At 43.0% G+C, this 23,211-nt stretch overlaps 1 protein-coding gene across 3 annotated transcripts; it reads right to left on the minus strand.

The window, feature by feature from the left end:
* Window positions 1-22,638, minus strand: LOC142585588 (uncharacterized). 3 transcript variants are annotated; one of them, XM_075696465.1, is made up of 8 exons: window positions 22,349-22,637; window positions 18,946-19,063; window positions 17,641-17,687; window positions 12,941-13,136; window positions 3,580-3,822; window positions 2,448-2,519; window positions 387-475; window positions 1-287 (listed from the first exon to the last, which is right to left on the minus strand). In XM_075696465.1, exons 1-8 carry the CDS (start codon window positions 22,502-22,504, stop codon window positions 264-266), a joined length of 945 nt encoding a protein of 314 aa, XP_075552580.1. In that variant the 5' UTR covers window positions 22,505-22,637; the 3' UTR covers window positions 1-263. The 3 variants fall into 3 exon arrangements, with proteins under 3 accessions (XP_075552580.1, XP_075552599.1, XP_075552590.1); XM_075696484.1 differs by lacking the exon at window positions 22,349-22,637 and adding an exon at window positions 22,231-22,317; XM_075696475.1 differs by lacking the exons at window positions 17,641-17,687; window positions 18,946-19,063 and having other exon boundaries at window positions 22,349-22,638.
* Window positions 22,639-23,211: the final 573 nt, after the last annotated feature.

Genomic DNA, 23,211 nt, shown 5'->3' on the forward strand with positions numbered 1-23,211 from the left:
GACATTTGTAGGATGACAACAGCCTATCCCACGTGTAATGGGAAGCAGCCTTTATTTTAGTGCGTGTTCCCTTAAACCGCTAGTGGTAAAAAAAAAAAAATGTTGGGCGCAAAAACCCAAGTCAAGTTAAGCATGGCTATTGCTTATCCTTGCTTCAGTTGCCCTTGTCTTTCTTGACCGTATCTCCCTGGATGAGCTCTCCAGGTGTGATGCAGACAGCCTCACTCTGGGGGTGCCAGAGGAAGACGGGGTCCCGAATCATCTCAGTCTTCGGACCCTACCTCATCCTGCACAACGGCCATCACAGAAGCTTCAACGTGTTGAAAGGCACAGCTTAGGTAGGGGCAGAAAGAGTACTCTCCACCAACTGATTAGCTGTGGCCTACCTTCTTGGGTTCTTCGGACTCTTCTGTCTCCATGGGCTCGTCCTTGACCACTGCTGCAGGTTTCCCCCCTGCAGATGGACTGTCCGACTCTGCATGAGCGAAATTACCCATGGCACAGTGAGGCCATGGTGGCTTGGTTTGTTTTTATACAGAGTAGGTTTCAAGACTTGACACTCAAATACTTTAAAGATACAGGACGTGAAGCAGAGGCCTTAAAGGGGGAATGGGGGGGGGGGGGGGCGGCCTTAAAGATCCGAACACCTGGCATTGGCTTAAACTCCAGGATCCCCTTTTCCCCAGACACAGCTAAGCCGCGCACGGCTACACGCGGCAGGGTCCAACCCTCGTGTGCTTGGGTATGTGGTGTCAACACACACCAGATGTCTGTTGACACAGACGTCCCTGCGGTGCTTATTTAGATGATATAGTTTGCTTATGTTGACGGCAACTGATTTTTTAGTGCAAAAAGTTATATGTATGTTCCACAAGGCACAATGATTCTACAGTAGAGGTTGGTAAATCAGTGTGAACTGAAACAGCAGTGTTGAAGGCTAAAGTGGGCAACACAAAGCATACACTGCACATACCAGTTTCAATATAGCCCTACAAAATATTACAGAGATATTGGGGGCGAGGAGTTACGAAGTCGCCATCTGTCGGAAGCGCCTCCCTTGCGTAGTATGAGGGATCACGCAGCGCAATCCCCATAGGTTTCACTTATGGCGCTCAATAAAAACACATGGCAGCCCTCCTGGACATTTATTTAGGTACTCTCAAAACGAGGGAAGTTTCTGACTGTCACTATAATCATTTTGGGCAAACTTAAAGCACAGAATCGCTTACAGACGCTATCTTTTTAACGAATGTGTACAGTGAACGCCACTACGCGCGGTCGCCGCGATGGAGTTTCCCAAACCGGCTTCTTGCGTGATAGGTAGGCAAACGCTGTGAGTAAACTATGTGAAATATGTTCTTATAGTAGGCTGTCTGTATAACCAAATGGGGCACAACAGAATGAAGCCTCAATGCAGCGATCGCACGGGTTCACAGCTACCGACTGCGCGTCTGCACGCAGGTCCCCGCACAATGTTTTGCTTTCGCTGTGAGTGCGTTATCGCAGCGTGTGTGTGTGTGTGCGTGCCTTGAGCTTTAGGCCGCAGCATATGAGCATTCGACAGTACACAAGCAACCATTGTTGCGTGGACGCTATCAAAACTGTTGAAAAATAATTGCGTTGTGGACACGTCGACTGTGATGTACCGTCACGACGATTCAATTTTTTTTTTTGTCTTCTAAATTCTTGGATATTTCAATATTATTTCTCAAGTTGCGTCGCACTGTATGTTTATTGGTCTTCTCAGCGTGCCATTTCCTTCTGCTTCTTTTTCGTAATCGAGTGCATTCATAACACAAACTTGACCGTATGCCATGCCTTTTTTTTTAATGTGCGTCTTACCGCTCCCTTTCCGTTCATGTTGCCTTCATGTTCACTCCCTTTCCTTTCCATTCAATTTTCATGTAAATATAATAAATAAGGAGTTGATTAGTTAACACTAATTATCTAGTTAAGCAGAATGCGCAAAATAATTTGAGTATCTCCAAGCAACGACAAACAACATTACCTTGGTTTGGTCTAGCCATGAGCAATTGCATATTTTTAAAGCATGGCTCAAGTTATGTGGGAGACCCTGTATACATACGCAGCATACTGTAAACTAGTACAGGCTCATCAATTTTAAATAAATAAATAACTGAAAACTAGCAGTGCTACAAAGTAATTGTATGATAAGCAGGAGCATCAATGTATCTGCAAAACGCATTCTTGTCTCTTGCACATCTGTTTTGAAGTGATAACACAAGGAACTGTTAATAGTAGTGTTTTTCGTCTGCGAATGAGCTACACTAGCAAATAGCACTCATGTGATATGGTAAGCAGATGACAAAAAAGCAGCTTTCCCGGGCCCCCACATTTTTACATGCAGAAAGTTACAGAAAATATGAAAAAACAAAATAAAAAGTTCTAACTTTCAACTCTTAACTCCTTATTTGGTCAATTCTCACCATGCCGTTTTGCTTCATCTTCATTGCAGACTGTCACCTTATCCTCCAAGTCAGGCGGGAAAGTCGGCGTATCTGCACAATACATTATTGTTGTGTCTTACTCATCCTTTTTAAAGTGACAACACTAGGAATTGTAAATAGAAGTTGCATTTCTCCTCTTCAAATTAGTTGTAGTATGTGACAATTAGCTTTCATTTGAAATAGTAAGCAGATGACCAAAATAGCAGTTTCTTTATTAAAAAAGATTATAAGCAGGAAGCTAGAGAAAAATAAAAAACATTAAACGATTATTCATATCCAACCAACAACTTCTATGTGAAGCGAAGCTTTCCCGATGTGAAGAGCTTGACAAAATGTCTGGTTGTGGAGTAACGATCAGACATTTACGAGGTTACCAGAGTTCTCTATACTCTGGGTACCATAACAGGGAGAAAAACAGAACGCCTACCAGGATGGAGTTGTCTAAAAATTCTTAAACGTTTCAGCTTCCACATGGAAGCCTTGTTCACAGTTTTTAATTGGCCATATGCCTGTCGTACTTGAATGAAATCAAGAGTTTCACGAAATCTCATCTGGTCGGGAAGTAAAGGCTTAAGAGGCTTCATAGGCATATAATGAACAAGGCTTTCGTGTGGAAGCCAAAACCATGAAGAAATTTTAGACAACGCCACTTAGGTTGGCATTCTGTTTTTCCTCCTATTATGCCTATCCTAGTGATTAATGCTATAAATTTGCCCATTTCATTCCTGAGTCTGGCATTAAGGAAACTAGCATGCACGTATGTGCTCTCACATTCTCATGCTACACAATGACACACACGGTGATCATCTGAAAGAGCAAGTTGGCACTGGTATGGTAAAAGTATGCATGTGATTATGGCCTAATAGAAGCATTGGACCGGGGATGGGGATGGGGATGGGGGGGGGGGGGGGGGGGCTTGAGGTTCGATCCCACCATGCGGGCATGTAATTAAATTTTTTAAGTACAAGCTATTCGGCAAGAGAGTAGCATCCAACAGCCAATGTCAGGTACGTGCGGGAGGGTTTGCAAAGAAAAAAAAAAAAGAAAGCTCCACATTAAAATAAGATACAATATTTTACCCCATAAATCTCCTTAACTGATCCATTCTCACCACAGTGCTGTGCTTCAGCATCTCTGCAGATGGTCAGATCACCCTCCGAGTCATCAACGGGGTCATGAGTAACACCTTTGGTGAGGAACTCTGCCCATGAGCTGTGGTCCTTAGAATGGCTCAAGGAGTCTGGGCCAAAAGCGGCCTTCTTGGCAGGAGGCTGTGCCTTTGGAGACCGAGACACGCCTTGTCCTCTATTTGGAGATGTTGCCGGCATTTTTCTTCGTGCACCTCCATGACAATCTGCATAGTCAAATCCTGTCTTTGGACGCAGCACTTGTATGACGGTATCTACTCTGTATAAACCTTACTCTTGTGTAGAAGACGCACATCATAACTTAACAGGGCATTGACAATCTTGCATATTGATTATTTCGGTTTAATAAGCAGATGTCAACTTGTCTGAAGGCTCAACTCCTCGAGTGCAACAACCATCACTAATTAAAAATGTACTACTTAAGCAAACAGAAAATTGGGCAAGTTGGCACAGATAAATCATGATCACTAATTGCATCTTTTCACACTACCTGTTTCAAATGCACTCCAAGTCCAGTGCCGTGGTGAGGAAACTTGCAGGTTATGTCATTGAAACAGCAGGCTGGTAGTTTATGTCATTACAAACAAGTGACACATGTGCCAGTCAGCTTGCTGTGGCTAACCCGATCGTGTCATCGAAAGCAGCATATGATCAATCTATTTCCCTATCAGTGCAGGTTGATGTAAGGCGCGAGGCTAAATAAAAAAAAAGACACTGTGTGGGTCTTGCACCTCACATTTATTTATTTGCACCTCTGCATACTGATATCCACAGCAAAACTGGTCCTTTCATTTTTCTTCAATTTGTGCTTATTTGCATTCAACATGAGATAAGCCTGGCCTCCTTCCAATCCTTCCGTGAATACACAGCATCTTTTTCTCCCACCTTATTTCAAGTACTCAATGGAAGAAATGGACTTGTCCTTGGCAGTTTCTCTTAAAAATTGTCTGCACAATTGACAATTTTCGTCCTCACTTCAAAGGTTCCTTAGCTGCAACAAGACAAGCAAATAAATTAAATTCTATGATAAAGTGCAGTCTTTCCAAGGTAACGGCCTTTCAATGACACTAAGAGATGAAATGATCACAGACACAGTGACTGAGTGCTGCACCAGTTCTAAATATTACTGAGAACTTTGTTAAATGGTGCACAAGATTTGACACGAGCTGAGGCCACACCATATTGTCTACCTGGCCACCTTTTCCAAAACAAAAAAAATTCCTTCTACTCAAAGTTTTACTGCATTTTATACTACAATTTCCTGCACTACAGTGGGTTAGATTAGGTGGCCCACACAACGTTCATCAGCTACACCATTTTTCACACAATTTTTGAATCTTATGCATATAGAGGTGCTTATGTCCGTGTATTGGATAATGAAAAAGAATAAGAGAGCAAAAATCTAAGCACCAGAGTATGTGTATATACACTGACACATGCAGCCAATGGAAGTTCACAGATGCAAGTTGACGAGGTGCACATGAAGGCGACAGTTCTCCCTTTGTATGGCATTATGCAGACATGCAAACCCAGAAAGGCCTTCACAGTACGATCAGAGAGGCAGAACTGAGATCGAGCCACACCTTGGGTATTAAGCAAAGGAGCACAGCATCCCCAAAGCAAGCAATTCATGTGGAGGTGTGGTTTTAGAACTTAATCAAGGTGGTCACACCACTCTTATATTTCAGAGAAAGGTGTAGTACATGCAACAGCAATGCAGCAGTGCATGACGTCCCAGTCAAAAATAAAAAATAAAAGAGAGAGAAGAAACAATCTATTTCAGTTGGATTTTCTAATGAGACCCAGCTCGTTCCAATTGGACATCATGGGAGGGACAAGTTCCTATTGGTCTTCATGCTAAATCCAGTTCAAATTGGGCATCATGAGATGTCCAGTTGGCTCCATTTGGACATTGCTAGAGCTTGGTATGCGAAGTGGTCCCAATTGGAAGTCACAAGTAACCTCATGAAACAACAAAATAGTTAAATAATAATAGCAGAATTATTCATGTTAGTTTTCAAGTAGACGATTTTTGTACTTTGGCGTGATCAATGGAATTTAGTATTTAGCTTTCTATCAAGGTAAAAATCTCTCGAAATTTTACCAATGTCTCATGAACAACTGGCACAACTTAGTCAACCAAATATTACTTACATATATAGCCCCTGACATCTATCCCTCGTATAGTGAAGTGGTGAATTCTGGTTATGTCAATGAAGAGAACTGCCATAGTGTGTAAATGCATGAGTATGCTTCTTGAAAGGAGTTTTGAGAATGCTGGTGTCAGCTCAAGCTGAGGGCCCATCTTTTTTTTTCCCCTTTTCTTTGTTTTTCATGTTAATCCCAACGAGTCCAATTCAGAGACCAATTGGGTACAATTGTGTTTAAACAACCACATGGTGCAATTGGACCTGTCTATTTTTCCTATGGGTGTCTCAAAAAGGAATGGGAAATTTCCAATTGGTTCGAGCAATTTTTTTTTACTGGAGTTTGTGGCAAAATTTTTCTGAATGAAAGCTTAATGCTATTGATATTGGTAAAAAAACCTGAAAAGTGTGCTAGCTGGAGATACATGTACTGCCAGCATCACTGAAGCTGTGAGCGAGTTATTCGAATGCTATTCTGGTCTTATGTTCACATTGTAAGGATGCTGAGGTCAGTATATAAATGTAATTGTCAGTTGACTTAGACTGAATAGTTATCTGCACAAGATATAACTCCATGACAGAATGCAATGACCTGAAGACCCCACACACACATATGATGATGATGTGTGGAGTTTTATGGCACAAGGGCCAGGTGTGGCCAAAGAGCGCCATGTCTGTGGTAATGAGTTTGCGGTGTAATTATGATTGCTATGAAGTTGGTGTGAGGTGGCTGTAAAGAGGCCTTAAAATATACGCGCTAAAGTGCGTAAAATCTGTATGATAAAATTATGGCGATGACGTATGACTTGTTCTATGAAAATTTAGATGCATATAAAAAGAATGATACGATAAGTAAAATATATCACGATTATAAGAAATGCCAGAGCACTACTGCCTCCTTGGAGCCCTTGAAACACAAGGGTCTGGAGGCATGTGCTATACCGTACAACTATCCCAGCGGCGTCTTCTAAAGAGAGGAAGCGCTAGGAATGCATGGGGCTAATAACATGTAGGACCACATCTCTCAGAAAACCTAGGACTGTGTCTGTGTTAAAAAGCGGTTCTGGACCGAGGAACATTACTGGATGGAGAGGGATGTGCTGTCTGTAAGCTAAGGAAAAATGTCTCGTTCTTTCAGATTCGGCTTCGCGACATTCCAGAAGGACGTGGAGCACGGTCAGCCTCTCCCCGCATCTACCACAGGTTGGAGGCACACTTCCGGTTAGTAGAAAATTATGGGTGCCAAACGTGTGTCCTATTCTGAGCCGACAGAATAGGACATCTGTTCGGCGCGATTTTGTAGTAGAGGGCCAGAATCCTAACTGTGGTTTTATCAGGTGGAGCTTATTATTCGTTTCCGCGTCCCACATGCGTTGCCAGTGGTCCCGCAATCTCCTTCGCAAGAAAGGCCTCAGATCTGTGACAGGCACCGCAGCGGTAGGGTTAACAGTTTGCGATGCGATTGACGTGGCCATCTCGTCCGCCAGAACGTTACCCTCAATGCTCCTGTGGCCAGGCACCCAGCATATAATGATACGCTGGTTAGATATGTACGCTTTACACAAGACGGTGTAGAGTTCACTAAGTACAGGATTTTTGTGTGTATAGACTGACATCAAGGCCTTCACGACGCTTAGGGAGTCTGTATAGATCGCTGCTTTTGAAAGTTTTGATCTTCTTATATGTTTCACGGCAGAGAGTAATGCGTAGGCCTCGGCCGTAAAGATGCTTGTTTCGGGATGCAGTACGTCGGATTGCGAGAAGGATGGGCCGACTGCTGCATAGGATACCCCGGCATTTGACTTCGAAGCGTCTGTGTAGAAATCTGCACAGGAGTGCTTGTGCTGTAGTTCTAGGAAATGCATTCTGATTTCAGCCTCAGGAGCGTGCTTCGTAACTTTTATAAAGGATATGTCACATTGTATCACCTGCCACTCCCAGGGAGGTAAGAGCTTGATTGTGTGCATTAGGCGATGCTCGAGGAGTGGGACATGCATTTCATTGCTAAGCTCCTTCACACGCAGCGAAAAAGGGTGTCTTATGGAGGGACGGTTGCTGAAAAGTGTAGCGCACGTCATATCGGTAACGGTATCAAAACATGGATGTTCAGGATTAGAGCGTACTTTGAGGAAATATATAAAGCTGTTGTATGATCTCTGTAGGTGGAGAGACCATTCATTCGATTCGGCATATAAGCTTTCAATTGGGCTTGTTCTGAAAGCGCCCGTGGCTAAACGGATGCCTAGATGGTGAACCGGGTCTAGCATCTTTAGCGCGCTTGGGGCGGCAGAATTATATACCACGGCACCATAATCTAATCGTGACCGGATGAGGCTCTTATACAGATTCATTAGGCACTTCCTGTCACTACCCCACGTAGTCTGGGATAGAAGTTTCATTATGTTCATTGTTTTCAGACACTTTTCTTTGAGTTGTTTAATGTGTGGGACGAAAGTGAGTCTATTGTCGAGTATAATACCTAGAAATTTGTGCTCTTTGTTTACAGGAATCTGTTGTCCACACATTTGTAAGCAAGGATCCGGAACTAGGCCTCTCTTCCTTGTAAACAGCACACAAGAACTTTTTTGAGGATTGATTTTAAAACCATTTTTCTCTGCCCACCCTGACACCTTGTTCAAGCCATGCTGTACCTGTCTCTCGCATACTGCGAGGTTACAGGATTTGAAGCCTATTTGAATGTCGTCCACATAGACGGAATACAAGATGGCTGGTGGTAAGGACGCACGAAGCGTTGTCATTTTAACAATAAAAAGTGTGCAACTGAGCACGCCTCCCTGGGGTACACCAGTTTCTTGTATAAAAGGACGTGACAGCACATTGCCGACTTTCACCCGGAAGGTACGACTGGACAAGTAGCTTTTTATTACGTTTAGCATTTTACCATGAATGCCCATTTCTGACAAATCTCTCAAGATTCCGTAGCGCCAGGTCGTATCGTACGCCTTCTCCATATCGAGGAATATCGATACGAAGAACTGTTTGTGTACAAGCGCGTCACGAATATGTCCTTCAATACGTACAAGATGGTCGGTTGTGCAGCGCCCTTCTCGGAAGCCACACTGAAAGGGATCAAGCATTTTGTTTTGTTCAAGAAAATGGATGAGTCGCCGATTTATCATTTTTTCAAATACCTTACACATGCAGCTTGTGAGGGCTATCGGGCGGTAACTTGCCACTGAAGAAGGGTCTTTCCCTTCTTTCAAAACAGGGACCACAATGGCTTCTTTCCATGCCGTTGGAAGGTACCCTGCGTCCCAGATAGTGTTGAAAAGTGTAAGTAGTGTTACTTGCGTGTCATTGTGTAAGTTTTTGAGCATTTCATACATGATTCTATCGGATCCCGGTGCAGAGCTCTTGCATGCGCTCAAGGCAGCTTTCAACTCAGCAGCACTAAAAGGGCAATTGTACGGTTCATTCTGTCGGCATTTATTGACGAGTGGCTTGCATTCTTCTATTTGTTTATATTTTAGGAAGGATTGCGAATAATGTTTTGAGCTTGATACACTCTCAAAGTGCTCCCCAAGTGAGTCGGCCTGATCTTTCAGTGTACCGCCCTGTGTATTTACTAGAGGGAGTGAATAAGTTTGTCGTCCTTTTATCCTGTTAACCCTGTTCCAGACTTTCCCCTCCTCAGTATAAGAGTTGATACCCGATAAAAACTTCTGCCAGCTCTCTCTTCTGGCCTGTCGGCGCGTTCTCCTTCCTTCAGATTTTGCTTTTTTAAAGTTAATAAGATTCTCCGCAGTGGGAGAGGTGCGTAGCAACCCCCACGCTTTGTTTTGTTTCTTACGGGCGGTCCTACACTCGTCGTTCCACCACGGGACGCGCCGTTTGCATGCGAAACCACTTACTCCAGATATGCATTTAGACGCGGCACCTATAATGAAGGCTGTAAAATACTGAACGGCAGCATCAATTTCTAAAGAGGACATGTCATCCCATGAGATCCTGGTGAGAGTTCGGAATTTCTCCCAGTCGGCTGTATCGATTTTCCACCTGGGAGCGTGTGGTAGACATTCGCGTTCTTTATATTTTCTTAGAAGTATAGGGAAGTGGTCGCTTCCGTAAGGATTGTCGTTTACTTCCCATTCAAGTTCAGACAGTAGTGACGGGGAGACTAGGCTAAGATCTATTGAAGAAAATGTTTTGTTTGCGAGAGAATAGTATGTCGCTTCCTTCTTATTCAGAAGACAAGCACCAGAAGAGAAAAGGAACTGTTCAACGAGACGACCTCGCGCGTCTGTACGAGAGTCGCCCCACAGGCAGCTGTGCGCATTGAAATCGCCAAGAACAACATAAGGTTCTGGCAATTCGTCTATAAATGACTGGAATTCATGTTTGTTTAATTTGTAGTGTGGGGGTACGTAAAGCGAGCTAATGGTGATGAGTTTGTTTAGGAGGACAGCTCGGACTGCCACTGCTTCAAGAGGCGTTTGGAGCTGTAAATGTTGACACGCAATGCTTTTGTGGATAACTATAGCTACACCTCCCGATGATGCGATAGCATCATCGCGATCTTTGCGAAAAGTTATATACTGTCGGAGAAAGTTTGTGTGTTTTGATTTTAGGTGTGTTTCCTGTAAACACAGCACTTTTGGATTGTGTTTGTGTATGAGCTCTTGTACGTCATCAAGGTTTCTAAGGAGACCTCTGACGTTCCATTGTATGATTTGTGTATCCATATTTAATGTAAATTAGTGCTGTGTCTACGGAAACGGAAAGATGCCTTAGATTACAGAGCCCTTTCGAGGCCCTGTAATAGGTGTTTTGTTCTTTTTGAAGCGTTCGAGCGATTCTCGACGCTCCTTAGGCGCCTGGTGCGCCTTGAGGATAGGTGTGGTGTCCATTGCCTCTTGTGAGGCGCCGGACACGTGCTCTTGCGAGCGGGAAGTTTTCAGAGGGAGTCCCGCCTTGGAGGGCAAGACCCCTGCGCCCACCAGCCCGGAGGTCGATGGGGCTCCCAGAGGGATTTGGCTGCGCTGGCCGCTGCCAGCGCTGGAAGGGGCCTCGGAGGCTGGGGCAGCCTCGGCTGCGTCCACCTTCGGGGTCGATGGCCCCGTCTGCTGGGTAGACGGAGCAGCGCTAGCTGCAACCGCCGCGGGGGCAGATGGCGTAACTGCCGACTCACTGCCTGTGGGTCGGGCAGCCGCTGGAGGCCGTTGTGGCGCTGCCCCCTTACGCGCCACATCGGCAAAGCTACTCTTTGACAGGTATGACACCCGCCTACGTGCCTCCTTGAAAGATATGTTTTCTTTGACTTTGATTGTCACAATCTCTTTTTCTCTTTTCCAGGACGGGCAGGCGCGCGAGTATGCGGCGTGCTCGCCATCACAGTTGACACAGTGTGGAGTCTTCTGGCATGTTTCAGAGGAATGTTCAGTGTCACTACACTTGGCACATGTCAGCCGGCCTCGACAGTTCTGTGAACTGTGGCCGAACCTTTGGCACTTAAAACATCTGAGGGGATTGGGCACGTACGGCCTAACACGAAGTTTGATGTAACCGGCCTCGATGGACTCGGGGAGGACACTTGAGCTAAAAGTGAGTATCAGGTGTTTTGTTTGGATTTCTTTTCCATCTCGCCTAATCTTGATTCTTTTGACATTTATGACATTTTGTTCGCTGAAGCCCTCCAAGAGTTCAGCCTCAGTGAGCTCCAGCAAATCATCGTCCGAGACAACGCCTCGGCTGGTATTCATCGTGCGGTGCGGGGTTACTACTACATGGGTCTCTCCAAATGATACTAGTTTAGGCAGTTTCTCAAATTGTTTCTGATCGCGGAGCTCCAAGAGGAGGTCACCGCTGGCCATCCTCGACGCCTTATAACCTGGGCCAAAAACTTCGGTAAGGGTCTTAGATACCAGGAACGGGGAGATCGTTCGGACTTGTTTCGCTGGTTTTTCTGTGTGGATCACATGAAAACGAGGGAAGGATTCTTTTTGTCGACCAAAAAACTGGAATAAATCATCGGTGCGCCCTCTTTTCTGAGGGCGATCAGGAAGTGGAGGGAAGGATGTTGCCATAAAGGAATTGAATTTTCGGCAATAACGCCAGCCACCCACCATGGAGTCCTACAAGGGGACGCTACAGAGACTGTAAGAACAGGTCCTGTAAACGCCAGCTGTACGTCATCACTATAACCAAATATGAAATAACCTAGGTTGGTTAATCACACAAGGTTAACCCTTGCTGCCTGGAAACTATGGAAGTAAGCGGAAGGAAGGAGAAGACAGGAAAGATGAAAAGTGAGAGAAAGACGAAGGCTGGAGGGAGAGAGAGACAGGAAAAGGCAACTACCGATTTCCCCCGGGTGGGTCAGTCCGGGGGGGCCGTCTATGTGAAGCAGAGGCCAAAGGGGTGTGTTGCGTCCGCCGGGGGGCCTTAAAGGTCCAGACACCCAGCATCGGCTCAACCCCCAGGATCCCCCTTTCCCCAGACACGGCTAAGCCGCGCACGGCTACACGCGGGAGGGTCCTACCCTCGTGTGCTCGGGTACGTGGTGTCGCAACACACCAAACGCCTGCTGACGCAGACGCCCCTGCGGGCAACACACACACATATATATATATATATATATATATATATATATATATATATATATATATATATATATATATATATATATATATATATATATATATATATATATATATATATATATAATATAAAAGAAAAGCTGAATAAAGGAAAAGTAGTGTAGTTCATGCAGTAGTTGATACAGCAGGGCAGTTGCTGTTCATATACATTCACATGTATGGAGTTTTTCAGGAGTGCCACCACCATCATGAGATATGGGCAAGTGAAATCACAAAAATGCAAAAATATACAGCATGCCCAATCAAATAAAAACAAACAACAAATAGAAGTCAATATGCACATTTGCATGAACCATTTAAGAATATCTATGTTGCACAGAGATGACAATGGGAAAATGATAGTGCTGCAGCAACCACCACACCTTTATGTCTTATGTACATGGGTCACCAGTGACATTTCACAACGAACCTTTTTTTAAATCTGCTGATGCCTCTAAATGTTTGACTGAAATTTATACAAAATGTCAATTTTCTTGCATTTCATTAGTTCACTGAGAATGGCAAAAGGCAAGCAAGGCAAAAGGCAAGCAGAGCGACAAAAGGCAAGCAATTAAGCTCACCAGACCCCGATGGTCCCTTTGGCAAGCTTTTCACTGGAAGCACAAAGTGGCACTGCTTGCTGGTTGATGGAGATGGCTGAATTGAATGACGACTGGGCCTGTCCGTTTGGTTGTGAGAGGGAGTTGGTGGACCAGACGTGTGTGGCATGTAGTGGTGTCGGTCAGCCAAGTGCAAAGATTGGGGCCCTGGTGACTGCTATAGCATTTGATCAAGGAGAGTCAACATAGTAAGCACCATATCAAGTAAAAAAGGGGGAGTGGCATGCAAGCACAACAGCTCAAACAGCATGCACAATATATCAACCACATGCTCACAGCAAATGACATATCGAAATGCGGAAAACCAGGGTCAGTATATGGTAATGTAGCGATTCCTTCACCTTGATTCTAATTCTTTGTTATCATTCACTGCTCAAATCCGGCCAATCGTGGTGATTATACAGGAGGAGTGGCACTAGGACCTCTGACAAATCGTATAAAGGAAAAGAAGTGGAATAGAATCGTTAAGATTATCTATGGCCCAGCATGCATATGCGATCGTTCATGTATGACACTGGTAAATGGAGTTTTTTTCGAATGGGCATAAAAGCCAGAAGTGTTACTTGAGCTCTAAATATCTTGATCAGTGCAGTCAGGATTTACTCCGACTATAACATTTGCTCTTTGATATGACATGCCTCTTTAGGACCAACGTTAATTATTAAAACTAGTATGAGATGATTCCCGACATTGACAGAGTTTCATTTCCTCTTGCCACACTATCATATTTAGGCAGCTTCTATAGTTTGTTGCATACAAGAAAACATACATGTATGCCTGTTTTTTCAGAAGCTTCGTCTGCAGTTATCACTGCATAAACTTAAGTCTTAAATAGCGTAATGTGCACATAAATAAATACACAGCTAGAATTTGATAAATAAATGCTTTCTAATGATGTTCCAAATTTGTATTGCCTGTATTTCAGAACCCCTCTAAGATTCTTCCGACCCCGCACCTCCCACCCACACTTGTATAACAGGTGTCGCTATTCAGATGCGCAAAGTCTTAAAAATTGTGACGTAAGTACACATTGGACTATCATTCAGAGAGACTGGCATACTTGCATGAGGAATTATATGTTCAGCAAGTTAATATTTACTATTAACTTTTTAATTACTCACTTTACCGCAAATGTTGCAGCAACAATTTGAAAACGATCAGCACTTGAGGCCCGTCTAAGTAGGAATTGGAGACTACCAGCAGATTCATCTATTCTGCCATTAAACTTAAGTGAAAAGCCTCCCCCTACCTCCCAATTTTGCATCCTTTCTTTTTTTTTTTTTGCACTATGACACAAAACGGATTGCCCCTGTATTTCAAGGTGCACTTAGGCAGACAGGCCCTCCACTAAATGTTGCTTGCCCACGTGCACATACTGTCACCTTTTTGTCATTCTTTAAGGAAATTAAGAAAATGAAATGGACAATTTTTTCAAACTGGTTCCAGCAAGCTTTTCGACAATATATATCAAAATGCTTTGTTCACTGAATGCCTTCAAGCTCCACTTCAAAAGTGCGGTCCAGCCTTGAATTTCCAAAAACTAGAGTGCAATATAGAGAATTTTAAAAATAATGACATTTGACCTTGATCCTATATTAACTAATCATAAGGTAAAAGTACTCTGAGACTCAATGAGAGTAAAGTGATTAATAAATAAAGTTCTTGACTCATATACCGGGTGTTTCAGCAAACACTTAAAAAAAAATTGCCTGTCGCAGCTAGATAGCACAGTTCTAGTCCACAAGCTGGTCTACTCGAACAGGTGGACATTACTTGCACAAAAAATTGAAGTGCATAATCGACTAATTAACAAGTGTTCACAAATTACATTTTTAACTAATGACCTTAAAGTAAAGTAATTACCTTAAAGGTAAAGTAAGCCCGAAAACAATCAAGCCAAAATTGGAAACTCAATCATAGGAAGAAATGTCTTTTGACAGACAGTTACTACTACTTTGGTGTGACACCAGAGTATGGTTTTCATGAAAGCATGCACCAGAATTGGCATTAAAATTATGAGGCACTGTACTCTGGGAACCTCATTTTGTTTAACTAGGGATGCACAAGACAGCAGTAGAAGAATTCAGAGGTTCAAAATAAGAGAGGTGCTAGTGAATTTGTTGCCATTCTGCAGGGCACTGCTACTAGGGAACTGCATATCTTGGTATAAAAATGCAGTTGCTATGTGAGCCCACTTAATAAAAAGAACAGTGCTTAAGTTGAAAGTAAACAAGATATGTCAGAGTAAGAAGAAGTGGGAGCTACCTTACAGAGGTATTGTACACTAACAAAAAAGCTTCTGAAACAAAAGTTACGTCAATTTCATTTCAAGTGTGCTAAGAATACAGGCAGACAATTATCATTTTCTAAACTGTGTTTTTGCATTACCTGTATATGACAAGACGTTTGCATGAACATTAGTTTTTCTGGCGATAAGAGAAACTTTACCCCAACCAGTCTAGTCATTTTTCATGGATGCCACATGGTTGCAGAGCTTCATGGACAACACCCAGGCTAAATAAAATATATGCCTAATCATCAACATATATGGTCTGAACGACTATGCACTGTTCATTTTGACCTGGAAACTGTGTTGCACCTAGGTCGCACAGGCGAATTCAGCGAAGCTGCAGCAAATGTCACTTTGACAGCACACTGCTACACATGAAAGGAGTGTCATATGGAATTGAGTGTCCAAAAATAAATCCATAGGCACATCTAATTATTTTAGGCAGTATTAATTGAACAACAATCTGATCAATAATCACAAGCTGAGAAAAGACTGCATTGCACCTGACACTCGTGCAAAGCACTGTGCATTTGAAAGTGAAGTGCTGAGGGTGGTTAAGTATTGGCGGTTTCTATTACAAGTGGCATGGGAACATTGATATTTGAAATCTAAAAAAAGTCGCAGTTTCACCTGAATAATTGCTATCACAATAAAGGATAGTTTTACCTGCATTATTTCTGAATCACTGCTATTGATGCTACATACTTTGACACAGCAAATGGCAGACGCACTCACTGGTGAGTATTTTAGTGTCTACTGCGATTTGGTTAACCGTGCTAGGATTTTTACACAAAGTACAATAAGAAGGAGACAGGATTCTTTTTTATTGTCCTTCGTGTAAAAATTCTAGTGCAGTCAACAAAACGATGCTGTAGCAACTAGCTCCAATTGAAGCCATATTGCACACTTACTAAACTAGACATATTACTAAAGCTATCTATGTGATAGCCTCCAAATGGCACTAATGATCAAGTGCACTAGCTCAAAGTAACGCCGAATTTGCCTACCTGACAGGAGTATTAGTGTGTCAAAGCAAAAATATCTCGGCAATTAGCACTTTCTGGCATATTCAGATGAGAACAGCGCTAAAGACATGGACACAGGTGAAGTCTCATGGAAAATGACATGTTGCACCGATTGCGCGCTTCCAGAAACGACACGTATCTGTTATGTCGATGTGGCCGGGTACGCCCGGACAGCGGCCTGAAGGGAGATGAAGACATGGACGGGGACGGAGGGTGCGAGTACGTTCACTGAAAGTGCAGCAGCTTTATAAATAGGGTCGGCGTCACTACGTCAGCACCCTCTGAGGGCGAGGAAAGTTGCTGTTTCGAAACCAAATCCCTAATGTAACAGTATCCATATGCCTTCACCTTTGCCTGTGTCTTAAGGCTGTTCTCACATAAGTTTAAATAACCATGATAGAGTGTATAAGCTTGACTGAAGGAGGACGTAGAAAGAAACAGATACACAGAGACAGCGCTGTCTCTGTTTCTTTTTACATCCTCGTTCAGTCATGCTTACACACTCTATCATGGATTCAAACCAACTAGCCCACCAACATGATTTACCCAGTTCCTGAATAACCAACTAGCCTATGATTTCATGTATAGCTTTTTTATATATAAATGGAAGTTGGGGAAGGTCGTCCCGCTGCAGAAGTGCAATAACATTTGATCCTTCATTAACTGCAGCCTAGTTTCCCTTATACACATACTTTTCAGAAAACAATAGCAGTCATTATTTAGCTCTTTAGAAGATCTTTTTTCTTTCCTTGCTAATATGGCTCAAAAAAATTTTCCTTTCAAACACAGCTTTACAAATTACATCCTTTACAAATCCCTTATCCTCTGCCATAGATCACTCATCTTAAATAGGTTTTAGGTTTTCCGGGTACAATTGGCTAGAATTCATCAGACTGCAGAACATAGCAGTGTCAAGGTTTTGCATTATTGAAGATGGCTAACTTCACAGATGGTAGGATTTAAGTCTTGCAATTAGCATTACTCGTCGGGCTCTCTTGGTGAAATTCTAATTTGCACGATCACTTGTATAGTTACTGCCTCCAACTATATTAAAATGCATGCCTCTGTGGCAAAAGCAATCCTGAGGAAATCATTTATCTCATATTATATCCATATTTAAGAAATTTCAAAAACATTTTCTGAAACACCATGTGTATATGTGCTTCACGGCCTGAAAATAAATATATAGCTATGTGGTTCTTCAATCAAAGCATGCAGGCATCATGCAGGCAACCATGCAAGGTACTGAACAAGCAAAATAAAGCAAATAGGCATGCATGAATGCATATGCATCTTCATAGGATAGGACACACAGTTCCCTGTCTACAAGAAGAAACTAGCAAAACCTGTGAGGTTGATGGCTGACACAGGACTTCACTCCTTTCTTGGGCAGCTGTTAAATTAACAGTATTAAACAGAGCACCACGAACACTTATAACTTACAAAAGCATTGCCGAGTTTGTAACATAAATATGACAAGCCTCTCAGACATTATAAATCAGTACTTATATAAATCAAGCAGCTTGTTAAGTTTCATCTATTCACCTTGCAAAACTGTGTTAATGAAGCTTGTTCTTTTAAAACATATTTGTTAACTCAATCTGTGCTCAAAAATTATAATATAGTAGTATCAATATCCATTTTGTTTGTCTTGTAGTCCCTTGGCAGTCCCATATGTTAACAGACCACTGATGCAACCCTTCAAAGGGTTCTGCGGTTGATCCTGACTAAATTAAAAGATTGATTGATTGAATTGGGCACTATATGACACCACAGCAGAATTATGATGCGAGTGATGCCATAAATCTTGGAATTTCACACTTTCCCAAAACTGTTCTGGTGAAGTGACTGACAGGACAAAACCTCATTTAAAGTAAAGCACACCAAGTAAGCAATGCATTAGAATGATTGAGGTTTCTGTGCAAATGTGAACACATGCATGCCATGAGAACCTTGAACTACCTAAACAGTGCAGCTCCAGGAAAAATAAAGCATCAAGGAGATAAGCAGAACCAAAGCAATTGTGACAGAACTTATAAATACTATTCTGCAAACACATGAATGTCATGGGAAAACAGGGGGAAGGTGGGAGATGGAAATTCAAGACAATGAGCAAAACAAGAACAAGTTGAAAGCGGGAGTTATCGTTTCGAAAAGTGGACTTTTCTTCAAGGCCTTGAAGAAGACAAATCCACTTGTCGAAACGTTGGGTCCTGCTTTCACCTTGTTCTCGTTTTGCTCACCGTCATGAATGTCATGGGAAGCATAAGCTATCCATGCTGTAGAACTCCAGGCAAAGATAAAGCATAAGGGAGTGAAGCAGTACCAAAGGCAAATTTTATTAATGAACATGCTTACTATTCTGTAAACCCATGAATATCACAGGAAGCTTGAGCTATCTATGCAGCACAACTTCAGACAAAAGAAAGCAAAGAATGAAACAGAACCACAGCCTTTGACTAATACATTCTATTCTGCCCATTTCATGCGAATTTTCATTGCCATCAGTCTCAAAGACAGAAACAAATGCATCTAAAGAAGGAGAGACTACAAGGCAATGAACTTGAGAAAAGGGCAGCCTGTTCACCAATTGAGTTCTACCTAACATGAAAAAAGTAACTCTATATTACACTACGAAATGAAAAACTTACGTTGCATTAGTTCCAAGCCAACTTTCAAAGCTGGTGCACAAAGTGGCACCTCATGGGAGCCATCAGAACTACCAACATCCTTATTGTGCTCCGCATCAGATAATTGATCTGCTGAATGCTGTTGAGAGATGAATAATCAATTATCAAGCGATTTATTTATGGGAAATAGAGTTCAAAAACAGTGCTAATGAGTTTACAATGCACAGTATAATTAAACGTTCATTAGACACAAAACTTTTCCAATTAAACACCTTAAGTTATAGAATGCATGGTGCAGAAGGAGTCACAAATAGCACACTGCTGCCATTATTGCCAACAATTTTAAAAATGGTTCGTGCACCAGAATACAACCTTCCATGTAAAGACGTGCATGCAGGATCTGCTGACATACATGAGCCGCAGAACTCCACTCACGACACACAACATAAGCTTGGCATTACTCATTTAGCTGCAACCACTGCTTGAAGCTATTCAGAAAGCTTGCTCAAATGATAGGTCTGGGACCACATGTCATAATGATTCCTTTCATGGTTTATTCTTTTTTCACTTCATCAATGGCTCACGTGAAGCCTTGGGCAGAACGTTGCAGGTTTGAGCCATCGGTACGACAAATGGCAAGTCTAACAAACAAAGCCAGAAGAATGTTCACAGAACATGACCCTTTTGCGTGAAATGTTTGCGTGCTTTAAGAGCAGGACACAGCTGACATTGCAGTAATAAAACCATACTGTCTTGGTGCTCTCATAGCAATTAGTTTTGCATACAGAGTATTACACACAACGCTGACTCTCATATGTGCCACCAAAGTATCATACATAGTGAGGAAATATGGCAAAGCCCTTTTTCCTATGCACTGTAAAACTGTGGGTATGTCTTCTGCTACTAGCCGAGCAAAATGCACGACCTGGTATGCAATGAAAAAAGCTTGCACATATTCGGTTTTACATGGCTACTGCAGATGTACCGACAGATGGTCGTTCTTTATAATGCTGTATGATCGAGCTTACGATTTCCTAAAGGCCCCGGACACTGCCCAGGAGGTGGGTCGGAGCAAGAGCTCTCAGCACCTTACATGGCAAGTTGTGGCAACATTGGTATGGAGGGTCCGGTCCACCAGTGTTGTTTTAGCACCAAAACTACGTATGCGCTCTTGCTACAGAAAGGGTGCAACTTTTGCTTTGCAACTTCAAGCCAATGGCAAAGTTATTCGCTTCCGCCTAAGAAATTTACACCGCTAGACATGTGCTCACCGTGAAAATCACTGTCATTTTTGTGCTGGAGTGCGTCAGTGATAGAAACACACAAAGTGTTTCTTCGGAAGCTGCCATGGCCTATATAAAATCATGCTTTGACATAGAGGTTCAGCAGAGTCTATGAGCACAATCAGCTCACTATTCCAGTTGCTTGCTCTTTGGTGGCACTGCTTTGATGCTCTTGTGAGCCCTCAATTTTCACTTACTTTAGCGTGCTCAAAGTGATTAACCGCTTCTCGAGCTAATGCACAGAGGTAATGTTGAAGTGTGCCCATTATATTCAAGCCATCGGAATGTCAATGTCTTTCGCTGAATCACTAACTGCGACCATGCTTTAAAGAAAACAAAATGCAAACAAACTCTGCGGGGCACAAAAGGCGACCTAAATCCAGATTTTTTTAATACGGGCCGCCTCACGGTAGACTTCTGGTGCACTATTACTATTATGCATTGCAGTGCTATTGCAACTCAGCAAGAGGCATCACACTAACCAAAGGTAACTGAGAAATCTGACTGGAATTAACTCGTCTTGAGTTGCTAATCAGAGAGAATTGCTCCGGTTAGCTGTCATCACTGCTGCATGTGAGCAGCACCTACCAGGTGCATACCTTCACCGGATGCTGAAGTAACAGAAACCTGCTCTGACCGCCAGTGAGAGAACAGAGAGGGGTTGTAGCCTATGAAGCATCGGCGAGAAAATCGAGCAAGGCATAAAATCGACCAGAGCAACAACCTATATAAGATGTATATATGTTAAGCTTGATTTCTTGAACAATTTTCTAGCCCCAACACGGCAACGAGGACATCTTGACCAAGCCTCTTTTGAAGGGCAAAATTATGACACAAATGTCCAGCGATGCCATTAAGAATGTCAACATACAACCAAAAACAGAGTCGCCGGTGATTCGACAACTGCACACGTGAAATCACCGATGACACGGAATGGAAGGCATAAGCGTAGGCTCACATTTCAAAAAGATTCATTGTTATTGAACATGCCAATTCCATGCTGTGCCATCGGCAGTTTCAAAGCCATGAACTGCCCTGTCTCACAGGATGTCTATACGTCCTTAAGGCCCTTAGTAGCACTTCCACTGTGACAGGTGGTACAGTCGGCCCCCACCGGGAAACTCGACTGTCAGGAGCTTATACAGTGAATATTGGATTTTATTTTGTACATAGTTACAGATTGCATTCGTTTGATTTGCGTAAAATTATCTACGACTAGCCGAGAAGAAGCCTTTTCCTAATGCAAATCATATATTCGCAAGTCACAATGGTTGACAATGCCCATCTTGCATCATGACCATTGCTGTGCAAAATATGGTAGTCCAATAGCCAGAAACGAAAACATATGTATTACATTGACATAAGCACAGGATGAAAACCATCAAGCTTGATAATGAAATAATTCTGCTATGTCTCCTATTCCACCAAGTTTTCCCATTAACAAGGAACGCAACATTAAAAATCGACGTACACACTCCGTTGCAAACTGCCGGGCCTTCACGAACATATCGCGGTAATGCAGACGTGGTCGATCTTTTAAATATTTATTTAATGTTTTTTTTTTATCATCCGCGGCGTAGTGGTGGCCGATCCACACAACAATGCATGATGGCGGCGCAATGGCGGCACAACGGCATCCGAGTGTTCATTTCACGAACAGTAAAAAGATGGAAAGAGTGGAATAGAAATATTGTACGCATGCAGGAACATGAGAACACCGGTCGTCATGCCATGACATTTCCGGCAGACGACTGCTTCTATGCCCTTGCGGTGCTTACGTTGATCAATGCTCGCAAATGGTTAGGCCTAGCCTAGCACATTGTTTTACGACAAAGCTGTGAAGTACAGCGTGGAAAAAATGTTGCACCGTACAACATCGGCTAATCTAGCTCACTTTCGAATGCATATGAGCGCATGCTCCAAAAAATTAAAATGTTTAAGTCTCGACGTTTAGCGATGCAGCATGCGGTTATTGTACGCATCGCGATTATAGGATCGGCTACAAAAGCTATTGTAGGCTTACACGGTGCTTCTGAGGTGGGCGCCCTCGTTCTTCGGCAACTTGTAAAACACGTACAGGTTAAGGAACAGTTTAAACCAAGGAGCACGTTCTGAGAGCTCAACTAACACATGAAACTCACCGCTCCCCCTTGTAAAGCAGCCTGTCGCTTGAGGTACTGGAATAACGGCAGCTCATCCAAGGGAATCAGTTTGGAGCCGCGGCCATAACACGGCAGTGGTATTACTTTGATCTCATCAACAGGGGGTTTACCAGACTGACTGGGCTGATGCTCCATTATGTTAAAACCTTCGTCTTGAGCGTCAACTGCACGATGTTAGAGGATCCACGTAGGCTGTTCAACGTGAAATGGAACTCTAGCCCGTGCTCTAACCCTAGCTGCAACAAGTGCACCGAGTGGCGCTGATGCTCATTACGATGATGATGATGTCTGTTATGATTATAATGCACGCAAATGTACGCTTACACTGATCAGTGCAGCAAAGCCATATCAATTGACAAGTAATAATTCAAATTATTACGAGTCTCGATGCACTCTCTTCGGTATATGTCCCGCGATTATCCACTCTTACCCTCTAAAAGAAGTTTGCATCCGTTATCGCGTATATCTGCCACACAACGATAATCATCATCTGCCTTGATGATTTTCCTTTCTTCAAAATACCGGGCCCGCTACTTTCCTGTCGGGAATGCTATGGTAACGCGCATGCCGTTCGTTACTGGAAAGTACCGGGCTTGCAGCGTTAAAGAAAGGAAACACATCAAGGCATATGACGATTATCGCTGTGTGGCAGATATACACCCCAAAGGGTGCAAACTTTTTTTTAGAGTGTGCTGATAACGCGCATGCCGTTCGTTACTGGGAAGTACCGGGTTCGCATCGTTAAAGAAAGGAAATGCGGACAAGACAAATGACGTTTACCGTTGTGTGGCAAGATGGACCCAAAGGGTGTGATTTTGCTTTAGTGTCGTTGTGGGACAAGA

This window comes from Dermacentor variabilis, chromosome 1 (genome assembly GCF_050947875.1).
Source record: "Dermacentor variabilis isolate Ectoservices chromosome 1, ASM5094787v1, whole genome shotgun sequence".
In the NCBI taxonomy this organism is placed as follows: Eukaryota; Metazoa; Arthropoda; class Arachnida; order Ixodida; family Ixodidae; genus Dermacentor; species Dermacentor variabilis.

What these genes read in the sequence shown, in the direction of transcription:
- LOC142585588 (XM_075696465.1), bottom strand. Translation starts at nt 22,504, where the DNA reads ATGGAGCATCAGCCCAGTCAGTCTGGTAAACCCCCTGTTGATGAGATC. An exon ending in CTGCTTTACAAGGGGGAGCG is followed by an intron (nt 19,064 to 22,348) that starts GTGAGTTTCATG and finishes ATCTCTCAACAG; the next exon opens with CATTCAGCAGATCAATTATC. An exon ending in TGGCTTGGAACTAATGCAAC is followed by an intron (nt 17,688 to 18,945) that starts GTAAGTTTTTCA and finishes TTAATTTAACAG; the next exon opens with CTGCCCAAGAAAGGAGTGAA.